The sequence below is a fragment of the Stylophora pistillata genome, chromosome 11 (genome assembly GCF_964205215.1).
Source record: "Stylophora pistillata chromosome 11, jaStyPist1.2, whole genome shotgun sequence".
Classification (NCBI taxonomy): domain Eukaryota; kingdom Metazoa; phylum Cnidaria; class Anthozoa; order Scleractinia; family Pocilloporidae; genus Stylophora; species Stylophora pistillata.
The window spans coordinates 28,344,653-28,368,475 of NC_142529.1; the positions used below are offsets into that span (position 1 = coordinate 28,344,653).

Sequence of the window (23,823 nt, forward strand, 5' to 3'; positions counted from 1 at the left end):
CGTAAAGGAAAGACGTTAAACGTCGAGTTAAAGTAAAGTAAGACACCTGCTACTTCCCTGAAGACTACAAAGTGTGATGAATACGTTTTACTACAAGCGACTACAATTGTCTCTATAAAGTATGGTGCCTAACAAACTACTAATGCTAACTGTACCCACAGTGCACTGTACACTGCCTTTTTGTATCGCGTCGTGTTAAATGCATTTGGTTGGCTCGGCTGTTGTTGGAAATGATCTTGTACTTGGGCCTGATTACGACTGAGACCCCGAAAAATTTTTATATAGGAGGTGACTGAAATAATAAGGCAAGATGGTATTTATATAGAAAAACACAGAATGGGTATACGGTAATCCAACGTGTAGCATAAAGCAGCGACACTAGATAAAATCCAAACGCCAGCTGCAATGATGTATGTGCGTTCCAAAGTTACAATTTGTCTGTATCTCAGCCCCAACAGCAGGGCGAGAAGTCTATCCACGCTTATAGCCGTCATCGTCGTCAAAGACACTCCACATAATGTATAGCCTGTGAGGAAGGAGGCTTCAAATGCATATAGACAAAGATTCCATTGTTCGTGAGTCACAGAAAGCCAAAAACTAGCAAAGACAACTAGGCTGGGTAACAAGACCAACCAACAGATCAGTTGTTGCTAGATAACGATACAAGAGTTTGGACGGCGGATGAAGGGAAGATTTTTTGTGAAGGGCAACAAGAATAAGAGAATTGCCAAGAAATGCTGTGATGGAGAGGAGAATGTTGACTGTCAAGAAAGAATTAAAAAAAATTCTTGCTGAAGCCCACCAACCAGAGAGGGGAAACAATACAGTTCTTGAAATGTCTTGGTCTGTGTTCCACCCCAGTAAAATTTGTCGTCGACATTATTCTGTATTCCTCTCTTTTGTTCCTTTTTTGAGAAATATTCGATAAACAGCTACACAACGACGACGATCACTAAAAAAAGAGCTCCCTACGTACTGAGTCATATAACTTCCCCTTCATTGTTTATTCGTTTGAAAAATGTCAGAGAAATTGTCGCTTTAACTTGTCAGGTACACCCCGTATAAAATTGGAAAAGGAAGTAAATACATAAAAACACCTGTAACGTAATTACTGTTTTCTCTGTGCGACCTAAAGTCCTTCTTAAGTTAGCCTTCGGGCCAATTATCGACGCTTCAGTACGAGTTACTTCGCTCGTGAATGATAAGTCTGAGGCCTTGAGCAACACGACTCGTGGACAAAAGAGCGACGCAAAACTAATAACAAGGACCTGCTCGCAAGCTAACCTAGTTTCATTGATGGGGTGTCAATCAAATGTCCATATCATTTGTGTAAAGTTGAGGCTTGAATCATTATCAGCTAAAGCAAGCTAAAAATAAAGAAGATTCAAGTTAAGGATTTCCAACCCATATCAATCAGTCAAGGAAATTCAAATGCCTATAACGAATTGAAATTGATGTATAGCCACACATGCAAACTTACTTTAAAGTGCTACTGAAACGAAAGTTTCGTATCTGAAATATTTGCTCTAACATGTAGTTTTGAATATGCTGATCATCATGAGATAATTTTCTTTGGCCAAAAAGAAGCGAAAGATATCTTTTTTAACCGTTCAAGTCAAAAATTTTACACAAAACCATGTCCGGGCCCTGGTACCGAGCCAAATGGATTGATGACGTCACTGGTTGTGTTCACTCTGATAGCGTTGTTTATTTCACTCACTGTTTGTTTGTATTCGTGGGCGAAGGAGATGGCAGATATTGAAGTTTTGTCAAGTGAATCTTCTTCTGAACGAAGCGAAGTTGTCTCCAGTAGCGAAGAGGAAGACGGTGGCGTAAAATGGGGTTGACAGGTCTACACGACTCCCAAGCGTGTGTTTAGAGTAGCCTATTCAAAGTTTAGCCCTCACGAGTATGTCTTTGAGCGACCGTACTCTTTTGTAAGATACGAGCGGCGGATTTTTGTATAGTTCGCTCAGTAGTGGTTGTGTTTCTATTAAATGCCAGTTTTTCATGAGAATTTGCTTTATGTGTGGCACTGAGTACGCACATCAGGGATTGCGTCTTTGTCGAATCGTTCGCCTTTGTAGATGTACAGCTATTCTTTTGACTGTCTCGATCGTTAAGTTGTCTTGATTGCTTTCAGCTTGCGCCACGCGCGCTGATTCGATCGTACTACAGTTCTTAGTGTTCAGTGTTCCAGCCGTTTTGGCTCGTTTTCTTTTCTTTATTTCGGTTTTAAAACGACCGATTTCACGTTCATAGAAGCACATGATCGTCTTTACTGTTTCTTGCTCCGCGTTGTTAAGGATTTGCTTTATCTCATTTTTGAAATCCTCGTCTGCTCTTATTTTGGCCCTCGCCCTATAATGTAGGGATTCTGGGCATGTTCTGCTAGGCATTTGGTACAGAGGGATTTGTTCGTTATCCTCAGACTTGCCGAGTAGATCATCTTCAGTGGCGGTGTCGTATGAGGCTTCCATGTTTTCTTCATTCTCTGAATGGCATTGCTTTGGCCCGGGGCGTTTAGTAGCCCATCTACCGTTATAATATCTTTGGACATTTTCTGTAGATGGTCAGGCAAGATCGCGGTTTCGATCCTAATCTTGTGGATCTCGTCAGTTGCCGATTAACTAAAAAGACTCGTAGAGATTCGTTCTCGGTATCAGTCGGGAATTTTGCTCCCTATCAAGGCGAACCTCTCGCAGATAGCCAAGATGCCGATGTGGCCGCCGATGAATAAGACGAGGATGACATTTTGCCCGAAATCCTCTTTTTCGGCCTCCCAACATGCAAGCCACACTCCATGCTTTTACCCTTCTTTCACAGAAGTACACAACCAACGCCCGGAGTGTGTTGCGGCAGTTACAGTCACGTCGAAGAAACATTTCTTAGTCAATGCTTGCGGATTTAGTTAACTTCATTAATACTGACATAGGCTGCGACGCTTATTTACTACGACATTTAACTGGCGGCCTGAGTGTTTTGTTTTCTAATCAATTTTACCAGATTTTTGTTTTCGGATCGGAAACAAAGTAAATTCCAGAACCGACGACTTTTTTTCCGCTGTGTTCGGAATCTTTGACAGCTGACGCTTGGTGCTGTAATTTTTGAGCATCCGGTTACCAGTTACTGGGAATAAACTCGGCGTATTACAACCTATAATTTCCTTTGCTGTTTAACGCAGAGTCCACAATACATGGCGGCTTTTTCTCACTGATATTTTATGTCGCATTTATAGTTTACACACTGTTCCAGTTTTTTTAAACGATATTCGCCTCCCGGTTAGCTCAATGGATAGAGCGCTGGACTGTTGTGCGGGAGGTCGAGGGTTCGAGCCCCGGCCGGACCAACACTCAGGGTCTTAAAATAATTGAGAAGAATTTGCTGCCTTTCTATAACATCAAGAAATGGTTAGATATTCTAGTCTTCTCGGATAGGGACGAATAAATGGAGGTCCCGTCTCCTGCAGGGTTGGCGTAGGAGACGTTAATTTCCCACACACGAGATTACTGTGTGATGGATGTCCTCCCCTGGGGTGGGATGGGTGGGAGGGTGGACTAGCACGAATGGTTCCTATGTTCCTTTCTAGTCCTTCCCCACTGCAAAACTTAATGCAGTGAAAATGGACTAAATTAAATTATTCATGCAGTACACATAAGATTCTTTGTCACTGGCCTTCATATGACCTATATTGGTGCCGGAATCCTCTAGATAGTTGCGAGAGACTACAGACATTATAGGTACGATGTGATTAACGCACTGGTGTTGAAAATCTCTTTGCGCTACCTCCTCCGCAACGATGATTAAAATCGTGAATAAACAGAGACCGGGGGTAATAATAATTGTTTTCAAATCAAGATAGATGTTGAACAAGCTGACAAAGCTTTTAAACAGACAAAGACCAACTTTCGTTTAATGACACGTTACGAACAAGTTTAACCTCCCTTGAACTTTAACGGGGTTCGTACTGTCTTGCAAGTCTGTTAATTTCAGGGCAAGTCCCCCAATGGATTTAACCAATCCTTAGAAAGTCCTTGAATTTTTATATTCTAAAAGCTTCTTGAGAGGGGTGGGACGTTCACTTTTTCCGAAAAACCAACTTTAAATACTGAGTCAAGCGCTGTGCGCTAGAGTGGTTTGGAAATTAACATAGAGCGCGGTAGATCCAGTAATGCGTTATTGACCAAGCAGGAAAACTCAAACCTGAGCCAAGCGATAAGAGCCAAGCGAGAGCTTGCCTGCAGGTTACACAAAGACAAAATGGCTGCAACGCTGGCCACCGCAGAAAACGAAAAATAGGCAAGGGTTAATAGCCAATCAGCTCACAGAATTCGCTGCATCTTGCACCGCTTCCGAAGCCAGCCATATAAAAAGGAAAGATAATACATCGGCGTAATATAACTCTTAAAGCAAGAATCTCTCCCAACATATTCATCTAAGGTAGTAAAAGTTTAAAATGTTATGAAAGCTGAAAAAGAAAGGGTTCCGGTGTCGCGCTTATTCAGAGTTATAAGTTTGAATGGCCAAGGGGTGGGCACTTATTCAAGGAAATACGGTATATCGATCACTTGAGGCTCTGCGCGTTACTTCGTGTTGTTTCATACTTTATATTATCTCATATTACCCAGTTTGTCAGGAAATCAATCGTCGTCGTGTGTTTACGCCCTACAAAAACGTCGCATCAGAGATTTCACGATCTAGCTTCGCAAAGAAATGTACCAGCAGTGTTTTGCCTTGTGTTATTTATTGAGTTTTTTTGGCAGCATTTTTTGTTTTGATGTTCTCTTCCCGTCGCGGTTTGCAGGGCGATTTTTAACAGTAAATGAAGCTGTTTTTCAAATTTTTGTCTCAAACAACTATTTATTCCTGTCGCTCTGCTGTAGATATAGGTGAAGAGCTCAAATAACAGAAAAGTTTGCGTCACAAGAATTTCTTCACATTATATATGCCAGAAAACCTCAGGCATTACTCTGAATGCCAGAACTTCAGCCTGGGTGAACCAGAAAGGATAGACAATACTTCCCTATATTAACCATCAATGAAAAGCTAAGTGAGTCAAATATCGCAGAGGCGCTCAGGCATTAAACTGAATGCCAGGACTTCAGCCTGGGTGAACCAGTAAGGTCGATAGACAACACTTCCCTTGATTAACCTGTGAATGTCAAAAAAAATAAGAATGTTAGGTATCCCAGAAGCACTAAGGGATTACTGTGAATAGCAGAACTTCCATTCAGCCTGGGTGAACCAGAAAAGATAAACAACACTTCCCCGTATTGACCATGAATGAAAAAACTTAAAGTATGTTGTATATCCCAGAAGCGCTCAGGCATTACACTGAATGCCAGGACTTTAGCCTGGGTGGACCAGAAAGGATACACAACACTTCCCTATATTGACCATGAATGAAAAAACTTAAAGTATGTTGTATATCCCAGAAGCGCTCAGGCATTACACTGAATGCCAGGACTTCAATATGGGTGGACCAGAAAGGATACACAACACTTCCCTATATTGACCATGAATGAAAAAACTTAAAGTATGTTGTATATCCCAGAAGCGCTCAGGCATTACACTGAATGCCAGGACTTTAGCCTGGGTGGACCAGAAAGGATACACAACACTTCCCTATATTGACCATGAATGAAAAAACTTAAAGTATGTTGTATATCCCAGAAGCGCTCAGGCATTACACTGAATGCCAGGACTTCAATATGGGTGGACCAGAAAGGATAGACAACACTTCCCTATATTGACCATGAATGAAAAGCTATGTAAGTTATATATCCCAAAAGCGCTCAGGCATTACACTGAATGCCAGGACTTTAGCCTGGGTGGACCAGAAAGGATACACAACACTTCCCTATATTGACCATGAATGAAAAAACTTAAAGTATGTTGTATATCCCAGAAGCGCTCAGGCATTACACTGAATGCCAGGACTTCAATATGGGTGGACCAGAAAGGATAGACAACACTTCCCTATATTGACAATGAATGAAAAGCTAAGTATGTTATATATCCCAGAAGCGCTCAGGCATTACTCTGAATGCCAGGACTTCAGCCTGGGTGAACCAGAAAGGATAGACAACACTTCCCTATATTGACCATGAGTAAAAAGCTCAGTATGTTGTATATCCCAGAAGTGCTCAGGCATTACACTGAATGCCAGGACTTCAGCCTGGGTGAACCAGAAAGGATAGACAACACTTCCCTATATTGACCATGAATGAAAAGCTATGTGAAACTTTGTTATATATCCCAGAAGGGCTCAGGCATTACAGTCAATGCCAGGACTTCAGCCTGGGTGAACCAGAAAGGATAGACAACACTTCCCTATATTGACCATGAATGAAAAGCTATGTAAGTTATATATCCCAGAAGCGCTCAGGCATTACACTGAATGCCAGGACTTCAGCCTGGGTGGACCAGAAAGGATAGACAACACTTCCCTATATTGACCATGAATGAAAAGCTATGTATGTTGTATATCCCAGAAGCACTGAGGCATTACACTGAATGCCAGGACTTCAGCCTGGGTGAACCAGAAAGGATAGACAACACTTCCCTATATTGACAATGAATGAAAACCTAAGTATGTTATATATCCCAGAAGCGCTCAGGCATTACTCTGAATGCCAGGACTTCAGCCTGGGTGAACCAGAAAGGATAGACAACACTTCCCTATATTGACCATGAATGAAAAGCTATGTGAAACTTTGTTATATATCCCAGAAGTGCTCAGGCATTACAGTCAATGCCAGGACTTCAGCCTGGGTGAACCAGAAAGGATAGACAACACTTCCCTATATTGACCATGAATGAAAAGCTATGTAAGTTATATATCCCAAAAGCGCTCAGGCATTACACTGAATGCCAGGACTTTAGCCTGGGTGGACCAGAAAGGATACACAACACTTCCCTATATTGACCATGAATGAAAAGCTATGTATGTTGTATATCCCATAAGCACTCAGGCATTACACTGAATGCCAGGACTTCAGCCTGGGTGAACCAGAAAGGATAGACAACACTTCCCTATATTGACCTGTGAATGTCAAAGAAAATAAGAATGTTTGGTATCCCAGAAGCACTAAGGGATTACTGTGAATAGCAGAACTTCCATTCAGCCTGGTGAACCAGAAAAGATAAACAACACTTCCCCGTATTGACCATGAATGAAAAAACTTAAAGTATGTTGTATTTCCAAGAGGCGCTCAGGCATTACACTGAATGCCAGGACTTCAGCCTGGGTGAACCAGAAAGGATACACAACACTTCCCTATATTGACCATGAATGAAAAAACTTAAAGTATGTTGTATATCCCAGAAGCGCTCAGGCATTACACTGAATGCCAGGACTTCAATATGGGTGGACCAGAAAGGATAGACAACACTTCCCTATATTGACAATGAATGAAAAGCTTAGTATGTTATATATCCCAGAAGCGCTCAGGCATTACTCTGAATGCCAGGACTTCAGCCTGGGTGAACCAGATAGGATAGACAACACTTCCCTATATTGACCATAAATAAAAAGCTCAGTATGTTGTATATCCCAGAAGCGCTCAGGCATTACACTGAATGCCAGGACTTCAGCCTGGGTGAACCAGAAAGGATAGACAACACTTCCCTATATTGACCATGAATGAAAAGCTATGTGAAACTTTGTTATATATCCCAGAAGTGCTCAGGCATTACAGTCAATGCCAGGACTTCAGCCTGGGTGAACCAGAAAGGATAGACAACACTTCCCTATATTGACCATGAATGAAAAGCTATGTGAAACTTTGTTATATATCCCAGAAGTGCTCAGGCATTACAGTCAATGCCAGGACTTCAGCCTGGGTGAACCAGAAAGGATAGACAACACTTCCCTATATTGACCATGAATGAAAAGCTATGTAAGTTATATATCCCAGAAGCGCTCAGGCATTACACTGAATACCAGGACTTCAGCCTGGGTGGACCAGAAAGGATAGACAACACTTCCCTATATTGACCATGAATGAAAAGCTATGTATGTTGTATATCCCATAAGCACTGAGGCATTACACTGAATGCCAGGACTTCAGCCTGGGTGAACCAGAAATGATAGACAACACTTCCCTATATTGACAATGAATGAAAACCTAAGTATGTTATATATCCCAGAAGCACTGAGGCATTACTCTGAATGCCAGGACTTCAGCCTGGGTGAACCAGAAAGGATAAACAACACTTCCCTATATTGACCATGAATGAAAAGCTATGTGAAACTTTGTTATATATCCCAGAAGTGCTCAGGCATTACAGTCAATGCCAGGACTTCAGCCTGGGTGAACCAGAAAGGATAGACAACACTTCCCTATATTGACCATGAATGAAAAGCTATGTAAGTTATATATCCCAGAAGCGCTCAGGCATTACACTGAATGCCAGGACTTCAGCCTGGGTGGCCCAGAAAGGATACACAACACTTCCCTATATTGACCATGAATGAAAAGCTATGTATGTTGTATATCCCAGAAGCGCTCAGGCATTACACTGAATGCCAGGACTTCAGCCTGGGTGGACCAGAAAGGATAGACAACACTTCCCTATATTGACAATGAATGAAAACCTAAGTATGTTATATATCCCAGAAGCGCTCAGGCATTACTCTGAATGCCAGGACTTCAGCCTGGGTGAACCAGAAAGGATAGACAACACTTCCCTATATTGACAATGAATGAAAACCTAAGTATGTTATATATCCCAGAAGCGCTCAGGCATTACTCTGAATGCCAGGACTTCAGCCTGGGTGAACCAGAAAGGATAGACAACACTTCCCTATATTGACCATGAATAAAAAGCTCAGTATGTTGTATATCCCAGAATTGCTCAGGCATTACTCTGAATACCAGGACTTCAGCCTGTGTGAACCAGAAAGGATTGACAACACTTCCCTATATTGACCATGAATGAAAAGCTATGTGAAACTTTGCTATATATCCCAGAAGTGCTCAGGCATTACAGTCAATGCCAGGACTTCAGCCTGCGTGAACCAGAAAGGATACACAACACTTCCCTATATTGAGCATGAATGAAAAGCTATGTAAGTTATATATCCCAGAAGTGCTCAGGCATTACACTGAATGCCAGGACTTCAGCCTGGGTGGACCAGAAAGGATAGACAACACTTCCCTATATTGACCATGAATGAAAAGCTATGTATGTTGTATATCCCAGAAGCACTGAGGCATTACACTGAATGCCAGGACTTCAGCCTGGGTGGACCAGAAAGGATACACAACACTTCCCTATATTGACCATGAATGAAAAGCTATGTAAGTTATATATCCCAGAAGTGCTCAGGCATTACACTGAATGCCAGGACTTCAGCCTGGGGGGACCAGAAAGGATACACAACACTTCCCTATATTGACCATTAATGAAAAGCTAAGTATGTTGTATATCCCAGAAGCACTCAGGCATTACTCTGAATGCCAGGACTTCATCCTGGGTAAACCAGAAAGGATAGACAACACTTCCCTATATTGATCATGAATAAAAGGTTCAGTATGTTATATATCCCAGAAGTGCTCAGGCATTACTCTGAATGCCAGGACTTCAGCCTGGGGGAACCAGAAAGGATAGACAACACTAATTCCCTATATTGACAATGAATGAAAAGCTAAGTATGTTGTATATCCCAGAAGCGCTCAGGCATTACACTGAATGCCAGGACTTCAGCCTGGGTCAACCAGAAAGGATAGACAGCACTTCCCTATATTGACCATGAATGAAAAGCTAAGTATGTTGTATATCCCAAAAGCGTTCAGGCATTACTCTGAATGCCAGGTCTTCAGCCTGGGTGAACCAGAAAGGATTGACAACACTTCCCTATAATGACCATGAATGAAAAGCTAAGTATGTTATATATCCCAGAAGCGCTCAGGCATTACACCGAATGCCAGGACTTCAGCCTGGGTGAACCAGAAAGGATAGACAACACTTCCCTATATTGACCATGAATGAAAAGCTATGTATGTTATATATCCCAGAAGCGCTCAGGCATTACACTGAATGCGAGGACTTCAGCCTGGGTGAACCAGAAAGGATAGACAACACTTCCCAATATTGACCATGAATGAAAAGCTAAGTATGTTATAACTCCCAGAAGTGCTCTGGTATTACTCTGAATGCCTGGACTTCAGCCTGTGTGAACCAGAAAGGATAGACAACACTTCCCTATATTGACCATGAATGAAAAGCTAGGTATGTTATATATCCCAGAATTGCTCAGGCATTACTCTGAATGAAGGACTTCAGCCTGGGTGAACCAGAAAGGAAAGGCATAATTTCCCTCTATTAACAGTGAATGAAAAACTAAGTTTGTTATATCCCAGAAGCTCTCAGGCATTACGCCGAATGCCATATAAATCTTAGAAATATGGCAAATAAATATATATCTCAGAGGTGACCAGGCAACACTAGACAAAATAATATTGTTACAGGATAAGACTTCAATGGGTGCACAGAATTTAAAAATTAAAATGTCATACACTGCAGGCAGAGCACATAAATTAACATCACATGGCTCCTCTTCAAGGAGAAAGAGCAAGTCATCTCTTAACCCCTTCCATCTGAAACAGACAGAAAAAAAAACAGTGAATAAAGTTTCCACCTTTATAATCCAAGCTTACCATATTTTTGCTGGTAACTGGGTAAAAGTGAAGAACAGCTCCCCTAAAAGTCTGTTGGCCAACTGTCAGCCAACTGTCGACCGGCAGTATGTCAACTGTCCATCAAACTAAGTATCCCAAGTGAGATTTAAAGACATGTATTCCAATAGAAAGTGAAATACCATACTGCAAGCTGAAACTTTTTATGCATGTCAATGCAGAAGTGCAGAGTTGTACCTACCCCCCAATATTTGCTTTGCTCTTTAGGAAACACTCAGCAAAGGCTTCCCCAAAAGGAACATCAGGAGAGGCACATTCCTACAAATAAATTGCATGTATCACTCAATAATGAATTAACTGAGCTAAAGTCATATAATGTTCACTACTAATGGTAGATATATAATTACTGTTCACCACAGATAAAATATGTTCACTTTTATGGACACCTTTCGTCTGCCTTTCTGTAAAGTCAAGAAAGCCAAGAAAGCTCTCACTAATTGATTATAAATAAATTGCATAACAAATACCAGTAGGCTGAATATGTTTTGTGTTATTGTATAATTCCACTATGATGCATGTCATTTAGCATTGCAGGTATAACCTACCTTAATAACTTTGCAGAATACACAGCACTCTGTGTCCAATCCTTGCTTGCAAAGTTCATTGATATATTTTTTGGCATCACCAGCTCTTTGCTTGAGCAGCATTATCGGTGTTTTGTAATCAAGAGTAACTGTCATGAAAAAAGACAAGAAGATAACAAGAAGTTGAAGTTAAAATAGCTACACCAAAGATCTCAAATGTTATACTTTCCCAGATATTTTCTAACACTGCCAAGCATAAAATGGATTCAATAATTACTATCACGTAGCTAGACATGTAACATAAAAACATTGCAAAAATAAAAAATAATAAGATAAAAAAAATATAAAGAGTCAAGATTGGCACACACAAATAACCTGGAAATTTAACTTTAAAGCATCTTCCATTAACTACTATTCCAGTTTTCCTAATGGCATCCCTCTGGCGATTTAAATCTTTTATCGTCGAAAAATAGAAATGAAATAAATTATAATACTGTCAAGACCCTATCAAGGAAACAAACCCGAAATTTCTCCTAAAGTAGCCATAAAAAGTGATCATAGCTAGAAGACTTAGAGGCTCAGCGTAAAATCAAACTCAGCCAATTATGTGATTTCCCTGCCAAGCAGAGATGAGTTCTGATACACCGTGAAACCAGCATTCACAACAAAACATAAGACAGCAAACTCACTTTTTCCAATCTTAATAAAAATATAAACGTTATGACTTACCCTAGTCTCCCTCGCAGCCGTTTTTTGGATGTCAGTTGCGTGACATCCAAAAAAAAAAACGGCTGCGAGGGAGACTAGACTTACCCCGGTTCGTCTTAGCTTGAAAATGCTAAGTAACGTTTGCCAAGCTTTTCTTGATCCAGGATCAAGAATTTATTTTATCGATCAACCAAAGATATCTCACCACTTCTCCTTCTTCGAATTTCTGCCGGAAGATGGTAGAAACAACTCCAGATAGAGAGGCGATGGCCACTTTGTTGTTCTAAACATATCGGTCATCCAAGCTTCCGCCATTTTTTAAAGCTGGACCGTACAAAACGCTTGGAAAATGTGCCAGCAACAGGCTACTTCAAAAAACTTGCTGACTCTTATGCCACATTTCTTGAAATTTAAGATAAACCATTTCCTTGACTCATCTGGAGGAGAATGAAGCAATTCAACCCTTCGAAGTTTCAAGGGATCCATAACTGCACTCGACCGCGGGAAACTAAACGTTCCCGCTTTTGCTTACGCATATTAACATGAAATCCAATCTCCAAATGTCAATAGGCCGATCCAGCCCCTAATAAACAAAAGGCTTCATTGTACCCAGCAGGAACAGAGATTGTACAAATTCAAGCAACTACTCAGATTACTGCGAGCAATTATCGAAAAACGCTGTCAAGGCGATGATGGAAACTTATCCGGTTTATGACGTCACTTCATAGCAACCAGCCTTTTCGAATATTTGAACTTCCGTTTACCTGTGGCTCGTGATGTAGAGTCCCTCTTTACCTGGATCATTTCATCCGGATAATTTGAAGCGAATATTTTGGTATGACGCAAGTTTTCTTTCATGTGGCAAGAGATTGAAGTCTTGTTGCGATTCTCTTGAGCGATTGACAATTCTCTTTTCGCCGTGAAAGTTGTTATCCAATATTGAATTAAACATGATAACTTATTGATAGAGATGGAAATGAAGGGATGGGTGGTCATAACCTATCAAGACTGGATGAACAATTCTTTTCATTCTAGTTTTTTTAATTTTATCATGACTTGTGAATAAAAGTTGCGCACTGCTCCGCCTATTATCAACTCTTACCAGTCTTTCAAGCTCGACTGTAAAATTACCGCGTGCTTCATATCGCACACAGACCAATGAATAATTGTTAAAACTCAAAATTTAGGAGACATCAGTTAATCATGACAGACCCGACCTCGTTTTGAGTCTAGGCTTTATCGAATACCAAATTATTCATTTTGTACCCGTTCTATAGTTACTTTTCTTTCAAACCTATAACTTTTTTTTATTTTAAATCTGTTATAATATTAATCGACGGGTAACTAGCTGATGGACAAACCAAACGAGTGGGTGAATCTGTTGCTTAAAAGATGCAGTATATCATGCAATTCTTCAATACGGTTTAGGAGTTTATCCAGGAAATTTTTACTTCTTTTAAATTCTCTTTGATTATTCCGAATAGCAACTGCAGCTGAACTTCTAAACAGATACGAGTGGGCCGACACCAGCTTTTTCTTCTCAATTAGTAAAGTTTAGCTAAAAAGAATTATCGTTGGCAAAAACAAAGACATCGGCTATATTTCTGTTTGACAATACCATAAGGGAACCCTTTCTTGTCACCCTTTATAAGAGATGAATTAAGTGGTACATTAGGATAAGTTGTCATTTAAGGGCTGATAATTAAGTGGAGATGTTCTTCCTTTATTGCATTTAATACTAAACTAAAGATCTCTGTGAAGTTCAGACTTGACTCATAATCAGCCTCAGCGAACTGAAAATAAAAAGTTCAAGCTGGGTACTTTACTTGGTCAAAGCAAGAGATCGTCTGGGGAAACATTAATTTCGTCACAATCTCCGAATGCATCAAATAACTGAAATTCAAATTTTTGTCAGAGATGTCAACTTTGAATTAAATTTGCAATGAACAAAGTTTTGGAGCTTATTTTTCTCCTTTTTGTATCCCCTGACTAAAATCTTCAACAAAACCGCGACAGGATATTAACATACCAAACCATATACTTTTTGCAATTTTACAATCTTGGTTAGAATATTCAAAATGAAGGTCGTTTATAATATTTTAATGGTGCATTTCTCTAAATTCTCCTTTGATCACGACGGTTTGAATTACGAATTGTTAAAGCGCCACACGATGATTGAATTTCATTTACCTCAAGACGACGACAGTAAATATTAACCAGCGCGTTGAGCAAAGCGTCAAAATCAAGCAATTTCCCTAGGGAAGCAAACAAAGGTGGAAATTGTTTAACTTAACATAAAAATATGTCGAGAACTCTCCGCTGTAACTACTCTTTAAAGTTTAACCCAATGCCGTCACATTTTGTTAAAGAAATTAAACATGAGAGTAAAATGCATAAAACTCTGTTTTCATGACAAAGTTAGAATTCGAATAGGATTAGATTTAATCGAACATGATCTAATAATAAAAAGTGAAAGAAGTTTTACACTACGTTTACATGACACCATGTCATTATTTTCAAGTGAGAAGAGAATAAAATTCGACAGCTTAATATACACCGTGCAAGGCGATAAAACATAAAATATGCATGTAAAAAGTGACAAATTTAAATAAAATGAAATAAATAGTTTTGCGCGTATGGAGTCTGATTGTGTGTTCAAGCATGGCCTTTTCTTTGTTATGAATAACATTTCATAAATCAGACAGTCCAGTTTTCCCTTACACTTTGCTGAAGTTCTTATTTCTTGCTTATCCAAGGACAGATCTTACGAACGTTCTCAAATAAAAATCGTGACTTAATGACTCAGCTTTGAAATTTAAAATAATGTAAGTATCAATTTGATGAGGATCTAGCTCCATGGACAGCAAAGTGCTTTTCTGATGGTTTGCTTTACTGCTTGTCTTACTTCACCAATCTTCCAGCAGTAAAGAAAACGGGTTTAACATCGAGTTAAAGTAAACTAAGACAGCTGCTACTTCCCTTAATACTACTAAGTGCGATGAATATGTTTTACTGTCAGCGATTACAATTGTTACTATGAAGGATGGTGCATAACAAACTACTAACGCTAACTGCACCCACAGTGCACTGTTCACTGCCTTTTTGTACCGCGCCATGTTCGGTGCATTTGATTTGCTCGGCCGTTGTTGGAGATGATCTTGTACTTGAGCCTGATGATGACTGAGAACCCGAAAAATTTTCATATACGAGGCGACTGAAATAACAAGGCAAGATGGTGTCATTATACTATCATATAAAATGAGTATACGGTAATCTAATATGTAGCGTAAAGCAGCAACACTAGATACAATCCAAAAGGTAGCTACAGTGATGTATGTGCGCTTCAAAGTTACAATTTGTCTGTATCTTAACCCCAACAACAGGGCGAGAAGTCTGTCCACGCTTATGGCCGTCATCGTCAGCAATGACACTCAACATAATGCAACGTCTGTAAGGAAAGCGGCGTCAAATACGTATCGACAAAGATTCCATTGCTCGTCAGCCACGGACATCCAATAAGTAGCACTGAGAGGCTGGCAAACAAGACCAACCAACAGATCAGTTGTTGCCAAACAGCGATACAAGAGTTTGGACGGAGGATGCAGGGAAGATTCTATGTGAAGGGCAACGAGGATAAGAGAATTGCCAAGAAATGCTGTGATGGAGAGGAGAATGTAGATTGGTAGAAAAGAAATTTTAAATTTTTGCGGAAGCCCACCAACCAGAGGGGGGGAACAGTACAGATCTTGAAATATCTTGGTCTGTGTTCCACCTCCAGTGAAATTTGTTGTCGACATTATCCTGTATTAGTTTCCTTTTTTCTCAGATTGAAGTTATCTGTGATTGCAACGAGAAATATTTCATCTAAACAGCTTCACAACGATGACGATCATTAAAACCTTACTTCCCACTTAATGATCATATAGAGACTTCCTCATCATTCTTTAATTGTTTGGAAAACTTCAGAGAAATCGTCACTTTAATTTGTCAAATATATAAAAACACCTGTAACATTAATATTGTTTTCTCTGTGAGATAAACAATCCCTCCTTACTCAGTCGACGGGAAGGCACTCATTATAAACACTTCAGTATGAGCTTTTGTACCTTGCTGGTGAATAAGTTCGAGGCCTCGAGCAACACAACTGGTGAGTGAAGGAGCAACTTCCCGCAGTGCTGTTAACGAGGACCCAGCTCGCAAGCTGACCTTGCTCCATCGATAGAGTGTCAATCAAATGTCCATATCATTTATGTTAAGTTAATTTTTGGCTCATTATCAACCTCAGTAACATTAAAATATGGAGGGTCTAGGCTAGGGATGTCAAACCCATGTCAATCAATCAAATAATTCGAATAAATATATAGATTAAAATTGATGTATGGCCACTGATGCAACCGTATTTTAAAATATTCGAATTCAACCGCGTGATTTGCAACATTTTGAGGCTCTTTTACCTCCGTTTCTTCTCCAAGAGTAGAACAAAATAGGAGAAGAGCAAAATATTAGGCGAAAAAGCAGTTTACTGTCGTTTCTTTTACATTCTTAATTTGTTCTTCTCCTTTCAGCAACAAATTCTAAGTAAATGTTACGTTATCAGACAAGCTTTTATTTTTCCGGCAGGTGACTTAATTCTTTATGTTCTAATTACCTCGAGCGATTAGCAATTGTCCTCCGATGATGAAAACTTTATGACAGTGCTGAAGGGAACATGATATTCTATCGATCGAGAAGGAAAATGAAGGAGGGGATAAGTTTATCATTTATAAAACTATGATGGCTCTTGGTTACGTCTTTGGCAACTCTTGTGCACCTTTCTCTTTCTCCAGACTTCCTGCGTGCTTCATATTTTAATGAACACATACTGACCTAGCCACGATACACTCGGCGTTGTTTTGAGTACGAGGTTTTTATCAAGTACCAAATAATTAATTTCATCTTTGTTACATACAAACTACTTTTCTTTCGACTCTACAGTCATTTCAACTTTTTACCATATAAGGGGCAAAATTACTGAATTGTGATTGGTCAAGACAGAGGGCATTTTTTCTTAATTTTTGTAATTGCCCCGGAAAAAAATTACTTGAAAATGATTGGCTGAAAATTGCTTAGAAACGGCTGCCAAGGTAAAGAAATTTCTGTTTGTTTTGTAACAATGGCGTCCCGTTTTGCGCGAGATCAGTAAGAAAACATTTTGCCCCTTATATTATATACAAGTAATCACCTGGTTCCTCGTAATATTAAAGATTAATATCACTTGTGTTTTCGGAAGTTGCAGAAATTGCCCGAGTCGCTGCGCGACTCGGGCAATTTCAGCAACTTCCGAAAACACAAGTGATATTAATCCTTAATTTTAGTCGGCCCCATGCGATTACCTATACTGATCTATTCTTTTATTCACCAACGCGGAAATAGCGGAGAGACAAACCCAACGAGTGCGTATCAAACTTTTGGTTAGGATTTTGGCCCGACAATAAGTCAAGCTTTCGCTCCTTATAAGTCCTTATCTATTGTTCGAAGGAAAGGGTTTCTAATTTTCGCAAGACAAAGGTTAGTAATCACCGGCGCGTAGCCAGCTCACCGAGCGCGAAATTCAAATTTCTTCGGAAGTGATTAGTGTTACAAACACAGCCTTTGTTGGGGAGGGTGTGGTAATGATTGCTACAGCCTAGACAAATCTAAAGAGAGTGGGATGGGGAAGTTTGTGACAAGAAGAGCGAGGTCTGGACGATAAGTAAGCGAAAACTTACGCTTTAATAAAACTCATTTGTGAAAAAGAGTGAATTGATGTATTCATGACAAAGTTTGGTAGCATGCGCTTCAAAGTTACAATTTGTCTGTATCTTAGCCACAACATCAGGGAGAGAAGTATGTCCACGTAAATGGGTATTATCGTCATCAAAGACACTCCACATATTTCATGGGCTGTGATGTAGGCTGATTCAAATGCGTATCGACAGAGATTCCATTGTTCGTGGACCTTGAACATCCAAGAAGTTGCACGGAAAGTCTGAGCCACAAGACTAACCAACAGATCAGTTGTTGCCAGACAACGATACAAGAGTTTGGACGGTGGATGTAAGGAAGACTCTTTGTGAAGGGCAACGAGGATAAGAGAATAGTCAAGAAATGCTGTGATGGAGAGGAGAATGTGGATTGCGAGGAAAGGAATTGATTCTTCATGAAGCCCTCCAACCAAATAAGGGGAGGATGGCAGTTGTTTACGATATATCGTATAGCATATCGTCAACTATCAAACTCTTTGCAAATGACACGAAAGTGTACAGAGAGATGGCTGACAGCATAAATGATACTCAAGCCCTTCAAACCGACATTGATCACTTAGCAAACTGGGCAACTTTATAACAGTTGAGATTTAACCCGGAGAAGTGCGAAACAATGCGCATTACTCATAACCGCAACAGCTCGTCTCCTTCGTATATTATGGGAGTTGCAATCAAACCAGTAAAGCATGTGAAAGACTTAGGAGTTCTGAATTCCTATGACCTGTCGTGGGGTGCTCAAGTTGATGGTGCTGTGAGCAAGGCTAATAAAATCTTAGGCATTGTTTACAGAACGCTTGGATCTACAAACCAAGAGGTATTTTCTATTCTGTATATTACTTTAGTCCACTCACTAGGACTGTTGCCTTGTCGTGGCTGAGTGGCTTGTGCGTCCCAGTGACTCCAGGAGCTATGCCGACGGGGATGTTTACACCCCTGACAGGGCCTCCCAAGCCAGAAAGGTCAAGCAGTAGGGTGCAGACTAAAGACAGTCCCACAGCCCTCCAGACCTGGGGACTAGGCTTATGTGTTCCTGTCTGAGAAAGTGTTCCAGGAGCCAAAAGTGGTGGTCAACCGATTTGGCTAAAACTTGGCAAAAAAGTTGAGTGTGATAAGATATTTCAAAAGCCACTTTGGCTCACTTCTCTGATTGTTCGTTCTGAAGTTTTAGGGGGGGGGGGGATCCCCTTAGTGGCCTATGGAGCACTAAAAATTCATCCTCCTAAGGGGCACTTTGAAAGCACTATAAATTTCCATTGGTAAATTGTACTGCCAAATGAATTTAACCATGGACCCTACTATGGTGGAGCTTTTACTTCATAAATGTAACTTTGTTTCCAAGCAATTAGACAGAGAGGGGCCTGGGGCTAAAGTTAAGTCAAATCTGAGGTCAAAATCACTACCCAAAATTGCCATTTTTCAAAAAACCATAACATTCACCTGCCTTCTTGCATAACTTTCATACCAAATCCAGTATGTACTTTAGTGACCCATTTATCAAAATAAGTTGAGAAAAACTTGGCTTATTAAGGTTTGTTAAGTTTTTGGCACAAACTCTTCATGCCCCTCTAAGGCCAAGCAAAATAGAATTTTGAGCATAATTCATGCTATAAACAGACCAAAGTCTTCACATATAGCCTTTATTTTGTATATGGTGAGTGAAAATGAAACATTTAAGGCAAATAAATGTCATTATTAAGAAATACCTCGACTCATAGCTTATAATTACTCTAAGAAGGCCTCTGATTAGTACTGCAAACACCCAGCGGCTTAGCAAAATAAAGGTAATTTTTTTTCCTATGAAAGCTTTGTTCCAATCATGGAGCACAAATGATGATGTTTTGATCTAGATATGGCGATATTTCTAAAGATGATTGAATTTTCTCTGATCTATGTATGTGAGGCCATATATCCATACATATTATACTCCAAGCATGCAAAGTCTCCATATTTTGTCAGGCCGTTTTTTTAAATTGAAAATAAGGTGACCTTAACCCGGCCGGCCTTAACCATTAAGCTCAGAATAAAACGATCGTTAAAAGATGATCTACGCCTGACCTTTGAATAGTCTGTGAATAGCTCTTGCAAATACCCATCACTTATAGCGAGCATGACCATAAGCTTCCGTGCCGCAGTGAGCACTGTCCAGGTGACTTGTGATCCATCAGAGATCTTAGGTACTTTAGAAATGAATAAATGGAACCGTCCCAAAAAGATGGAATCCACAGTCAGAAGAGCTGGATGACAAAAATTAATGTTGCTGTTTAAATGAAGTATTCCACACGAGACATGGGATGATGCCAATAGGGTCCGCCATTTTGGACGTGAGAGTATTATGACTGGATCGAGTTTCCATCCCTCCCACTATTCAAGTGTAAATTTTTGTGTCCTTATTAAGTATTGAAAGTATAGCAATAAGAAGTTTCAGGATAATTTTGCGATGGCACTTTATTCCTTTGGAGGGGTAAATGATCAATGCGGTGCCGCGTCATGGGCTCCGCTTCGCGAAACAGGAATGACTCCTGTGTTGTCTTGCGATAATGACATGACTATTTGATTAAAACACAAGTACAAGGGTTCAGGTGAGTCCTTGGCGGGAGGAAGATCGGGTGATACCAAAGCTACAAGTACAGGTAATTAAAAATATCAGAAAGGGCTCATACACGCGCATAAATGTAGCAAATGGCTTTTTTAGTGCCACTTCCGCTAAGAGCGGTCCTCTCAACTTCCCGTCAAAAAAGATTTTCCTTAGTTTTTTCCTATGAAAAGGGTTTAGGACACATGTTTCAAAATAGTTTGATGCTTTTCCAATTTTCTTTTGTTTGAAGATTTCAACTTTCGCGAACTCTCTGCCAAGGGAAGATTAACTAAGGTCTTGCAAAAGCAAAAACTCAGTCAACTACAGTCATTGTGCGAGATTTCTCGACGTTGAAATTATAGGTAGTGCTAATCGTAAGGTATCGTATTGTGAACCTTTTCTACAGTAAGCAAATTCCTGTGATCACCGCAAGTGATGGTCAACAGATCCGCGTTACTCAAACCTCAGTGAAGGTTGCGTGACTCCTCGACTTAGTCCAGTCCTCTCACTCTCACGTCCAATATGGTGGGTCAGTCGATACAACAATCGCATCTTGAGGTGTGGCATGGCATATTTCATATGAACTGCAACATTTAATATTTGTTATCCAGCTCTCCTAACTATGGATTTCTTATTTACTTCCGGATGATTTGATTTATTAAGCTCTAACGTAGTAGGGAAATGGGATGGATCTCAGCCTCCGGCGGGTCACCTGGACGCTACTCAGTACAACCTGTACGTACCATCCTGCTCTGTTACTGATGCCATCATGCGTATTTACAAGAGCTAGCGAGGTTATCGAAAGTTTAACCAAAGATCTTCTGTTAAAGGTCGTTTTCGTTAAGCTCACTTAATATTGCATCAAAAAATGGGCCTGACAAAATATAGAGACTTTGCATGCTTTTGAGTATACAGTAAAAACCCGCAACTAAGAACCTAAAAATTGAGAAGCTGTTAGCCTAAAATTTGCCATTTGTACCCCGTATAAACAAGAACCTATTTAGCCTAAGAAAATTAAAATAGGTTCTTATTTTCTAAAATCATATAGTACATTACAGGTACACTGAAATTATTTATATACTGTAATCATAATCGAAGAAAAACCAGATTGCCATTGCTGTAAAACATGATTTTCTTAAGAAAGATGAGTGCAAAATATGTAGTTACAAAATATAGGATAATTACCAACTTGTTATGCAGGTGTGTTTTTCTCCAAGAATAAGAACCTGTTTTAAAAACCTAAATAGCCTATAATTTTGTTAAGTACCATTTATATAAGAACCTGTTTAGGCTGACTCCTACACCACAAATTATGCTTGGCCTTAGAGGGGCATGAAGAGTTTGTGCCAAAAACTTAACAAACCTTAATAAGCCAAATTTTTCTCAACCGATTTTGATAAATAGGTCACTAAAGTACATACTGGATTTGGTATGAAAGTTATGCAAGAAAGCAGGTGAATGTTATGGTTCTTTGAAAAATGGCAATTTTGGGTAGTGATTTTGACCTCAAATTTGACCTAACTTTAGCCCCAGGCCCCTCTCTGTCTAATTGCTTAAAAACAAAGTTACATTTATGAAGTAAAAGCTCCACTATAGAAGAGTCCATGGTCAAATTCATTTGGCAGCACAATTTACCAATGGAGTTTTATAGCACTTTCAAGTGCCCTTTAGGAGGACGAAATTTTGGTGCTCCATAGGCCACAAATGGAACCCCCCCTGAAACTCCAGAACGAACGGTCAGAAAAGTGAGCCAAAGTGGATTGTGAAATATCTTATCACACTCAACTTTTGTGCAAAGTTTCAGCCAAATCGGTTGAGCACCAGTTTTGGCTCCTGGAACACTTTCTCAGACAGGAACACTTAAGGCTAACAACCTTATCCTGTAAAAGAACGTGTTACGGAATCAGCAACGAAGATAACCAATATCCTGCAAGCAGACCTTCTAAGGTCTTCGAACCGTATGACTGCCAGTGGTGAAAGCCAGAAAGAAACTACTGGCATGAAGTTGGAAGTGATGAGTGCAAAAATCATGACCAGGATTGGTTTTTGGAATGCACTTATTATGTGTGAAACTGGGAAGCTTGCACAAACTACAACAGAAATGAGACGGTATAACTTGCATGTATTGGGCGTGAGTGAAAGCAGATGGATTGGGACAGGGAGATTAAAGACGGTGTCATGCGAGACAGTACTGTGTTCTGGGCGGGACGATGAGCTACATCGTGAAGGTGTGGAAATTATTCTGAAGAAAGGAGCAGATAGATCGGTATTGGAATGGAAACGTATTGATAGTCGCCTCATAAAGGCCAGGCCGAAAGGAAAGCAAAACAACTTGACCCTGATTCAGTGTTACACTCCGACCAATGATAGTGAAGATGATCTGAAAGACATTTTCTATCTCAGGCTCCAGGCAGAGATTGAGCAGGTCCCAATGCAAGATCTTATCATCATCATGGGGGATCTAAATGTCAAAGTTGGTGCCAATAACTCAGCCAGGCACAGAGTGATAGGAAGACACGAGAGTGGTATCATCAATGAAAATGGAAAACGGCTTGTTGAGTTTTGCACAACTAATAATTTGGTGATAGGGGGCAGCCTTTTTTCACACCGAGAGATCCATAAAAGCACATGGTGATCCCCGAATGGCAGGGATAGAAATCAAATTGACCATCTGCTGATCAATGGAGATTTAATTTAATTTCATTTGATAATAAGTTCTTATACAGCGCATTAAAATTGAACTCTATCTGCTTTACAATTACAATTCAATAAAAATCCTATACATGCAATTATCGCTGCTCTATCTAAACTAACGAAGTATTAAGTGTTATACATATATTTGACAACGCACGATGTCAAAAAAATCTGGTGGCTTAATTTTTGAAAAGATAAGTTTTCAATAAGCGTTTAAAGGAGTCACCAGATTCAGCGTTTTTTATGCATTCAGGTAGTTGATTCCACAAATACGGTGCAGCGTAGGAGAATGCTCTTTGCCCATACGTTTTACTTCGAATTGTTGGGACCTCCAGTAGATTCATGTTTGATGAACGGAATCTTCGTGCTGGAATATATCGACTAAGAAGTTCAACAAGATAGGTTGGAGCCATGTCATTTAGTGCTTTGTATGTTATCAACAGTATCTTGAATAGAGTTCGTTTTGTGACCGGGAGCCAATGAAGTTTCATATGGAAAATGGCAGAGATCCCTTCCGGATGTCAAGGTGAGGAGAGGATCTGACATTGAAAGTGACCATCATCTCGTAAAAGCCTACCTTAAACTGTTTTGAAGAGTGCAGGGTGTCTAACCAAGGGGCGCAGCCGTTTCGATGTGAGCCAACTGAAACACCCAAATGTGTGAAAATCTTTTATCCTGGAGGTGCACAACAGATTCGAGGCTCTTGTGGAACTCGGCGGAAGGGAGGATATTAATGATGAAGGGGTGAAAGTAGATGGGGATTAAAGAAGCCCGTTGAAAGTTATAGATTCGAAATCCCAACGGCTTAAAGAAAGGCTTCAAGAGATGTATTGGGC

General features: G+C 40.0%; 1 protein-coding gene across 1 annotated transcript; it reads left to right on the forward strand.

The window, feature by feature from the left end:
- The first annotated feature begins 22,253 nt into the window (after positions 1-22,253).
- LOC148721000 (protein CFDP2-like) lies at positions 22,254-22,928 on the forward strand. The gene has a single exon (XM_088737722.1). It carries the CDS (start codon positions 22,254-22,256, stop codon positions 22,926-22,928), a length of 675 nt encoding a protein of 224 aa, XP_088593848.1.
- The last annotated feature ends 895 nt before the right edge of the window (positions 22,929-23,823 follow it).

Bases quoted from the DNA above. Each gene is read 5' to 3' on its own strand.
- LOC148721000 (XM_088737722.1), top strand. From the start codon at position 22,254: ATGACTGCCAGTGGTGAAAGCCAGAAAGAAACTACTGGCATGAAGTTG.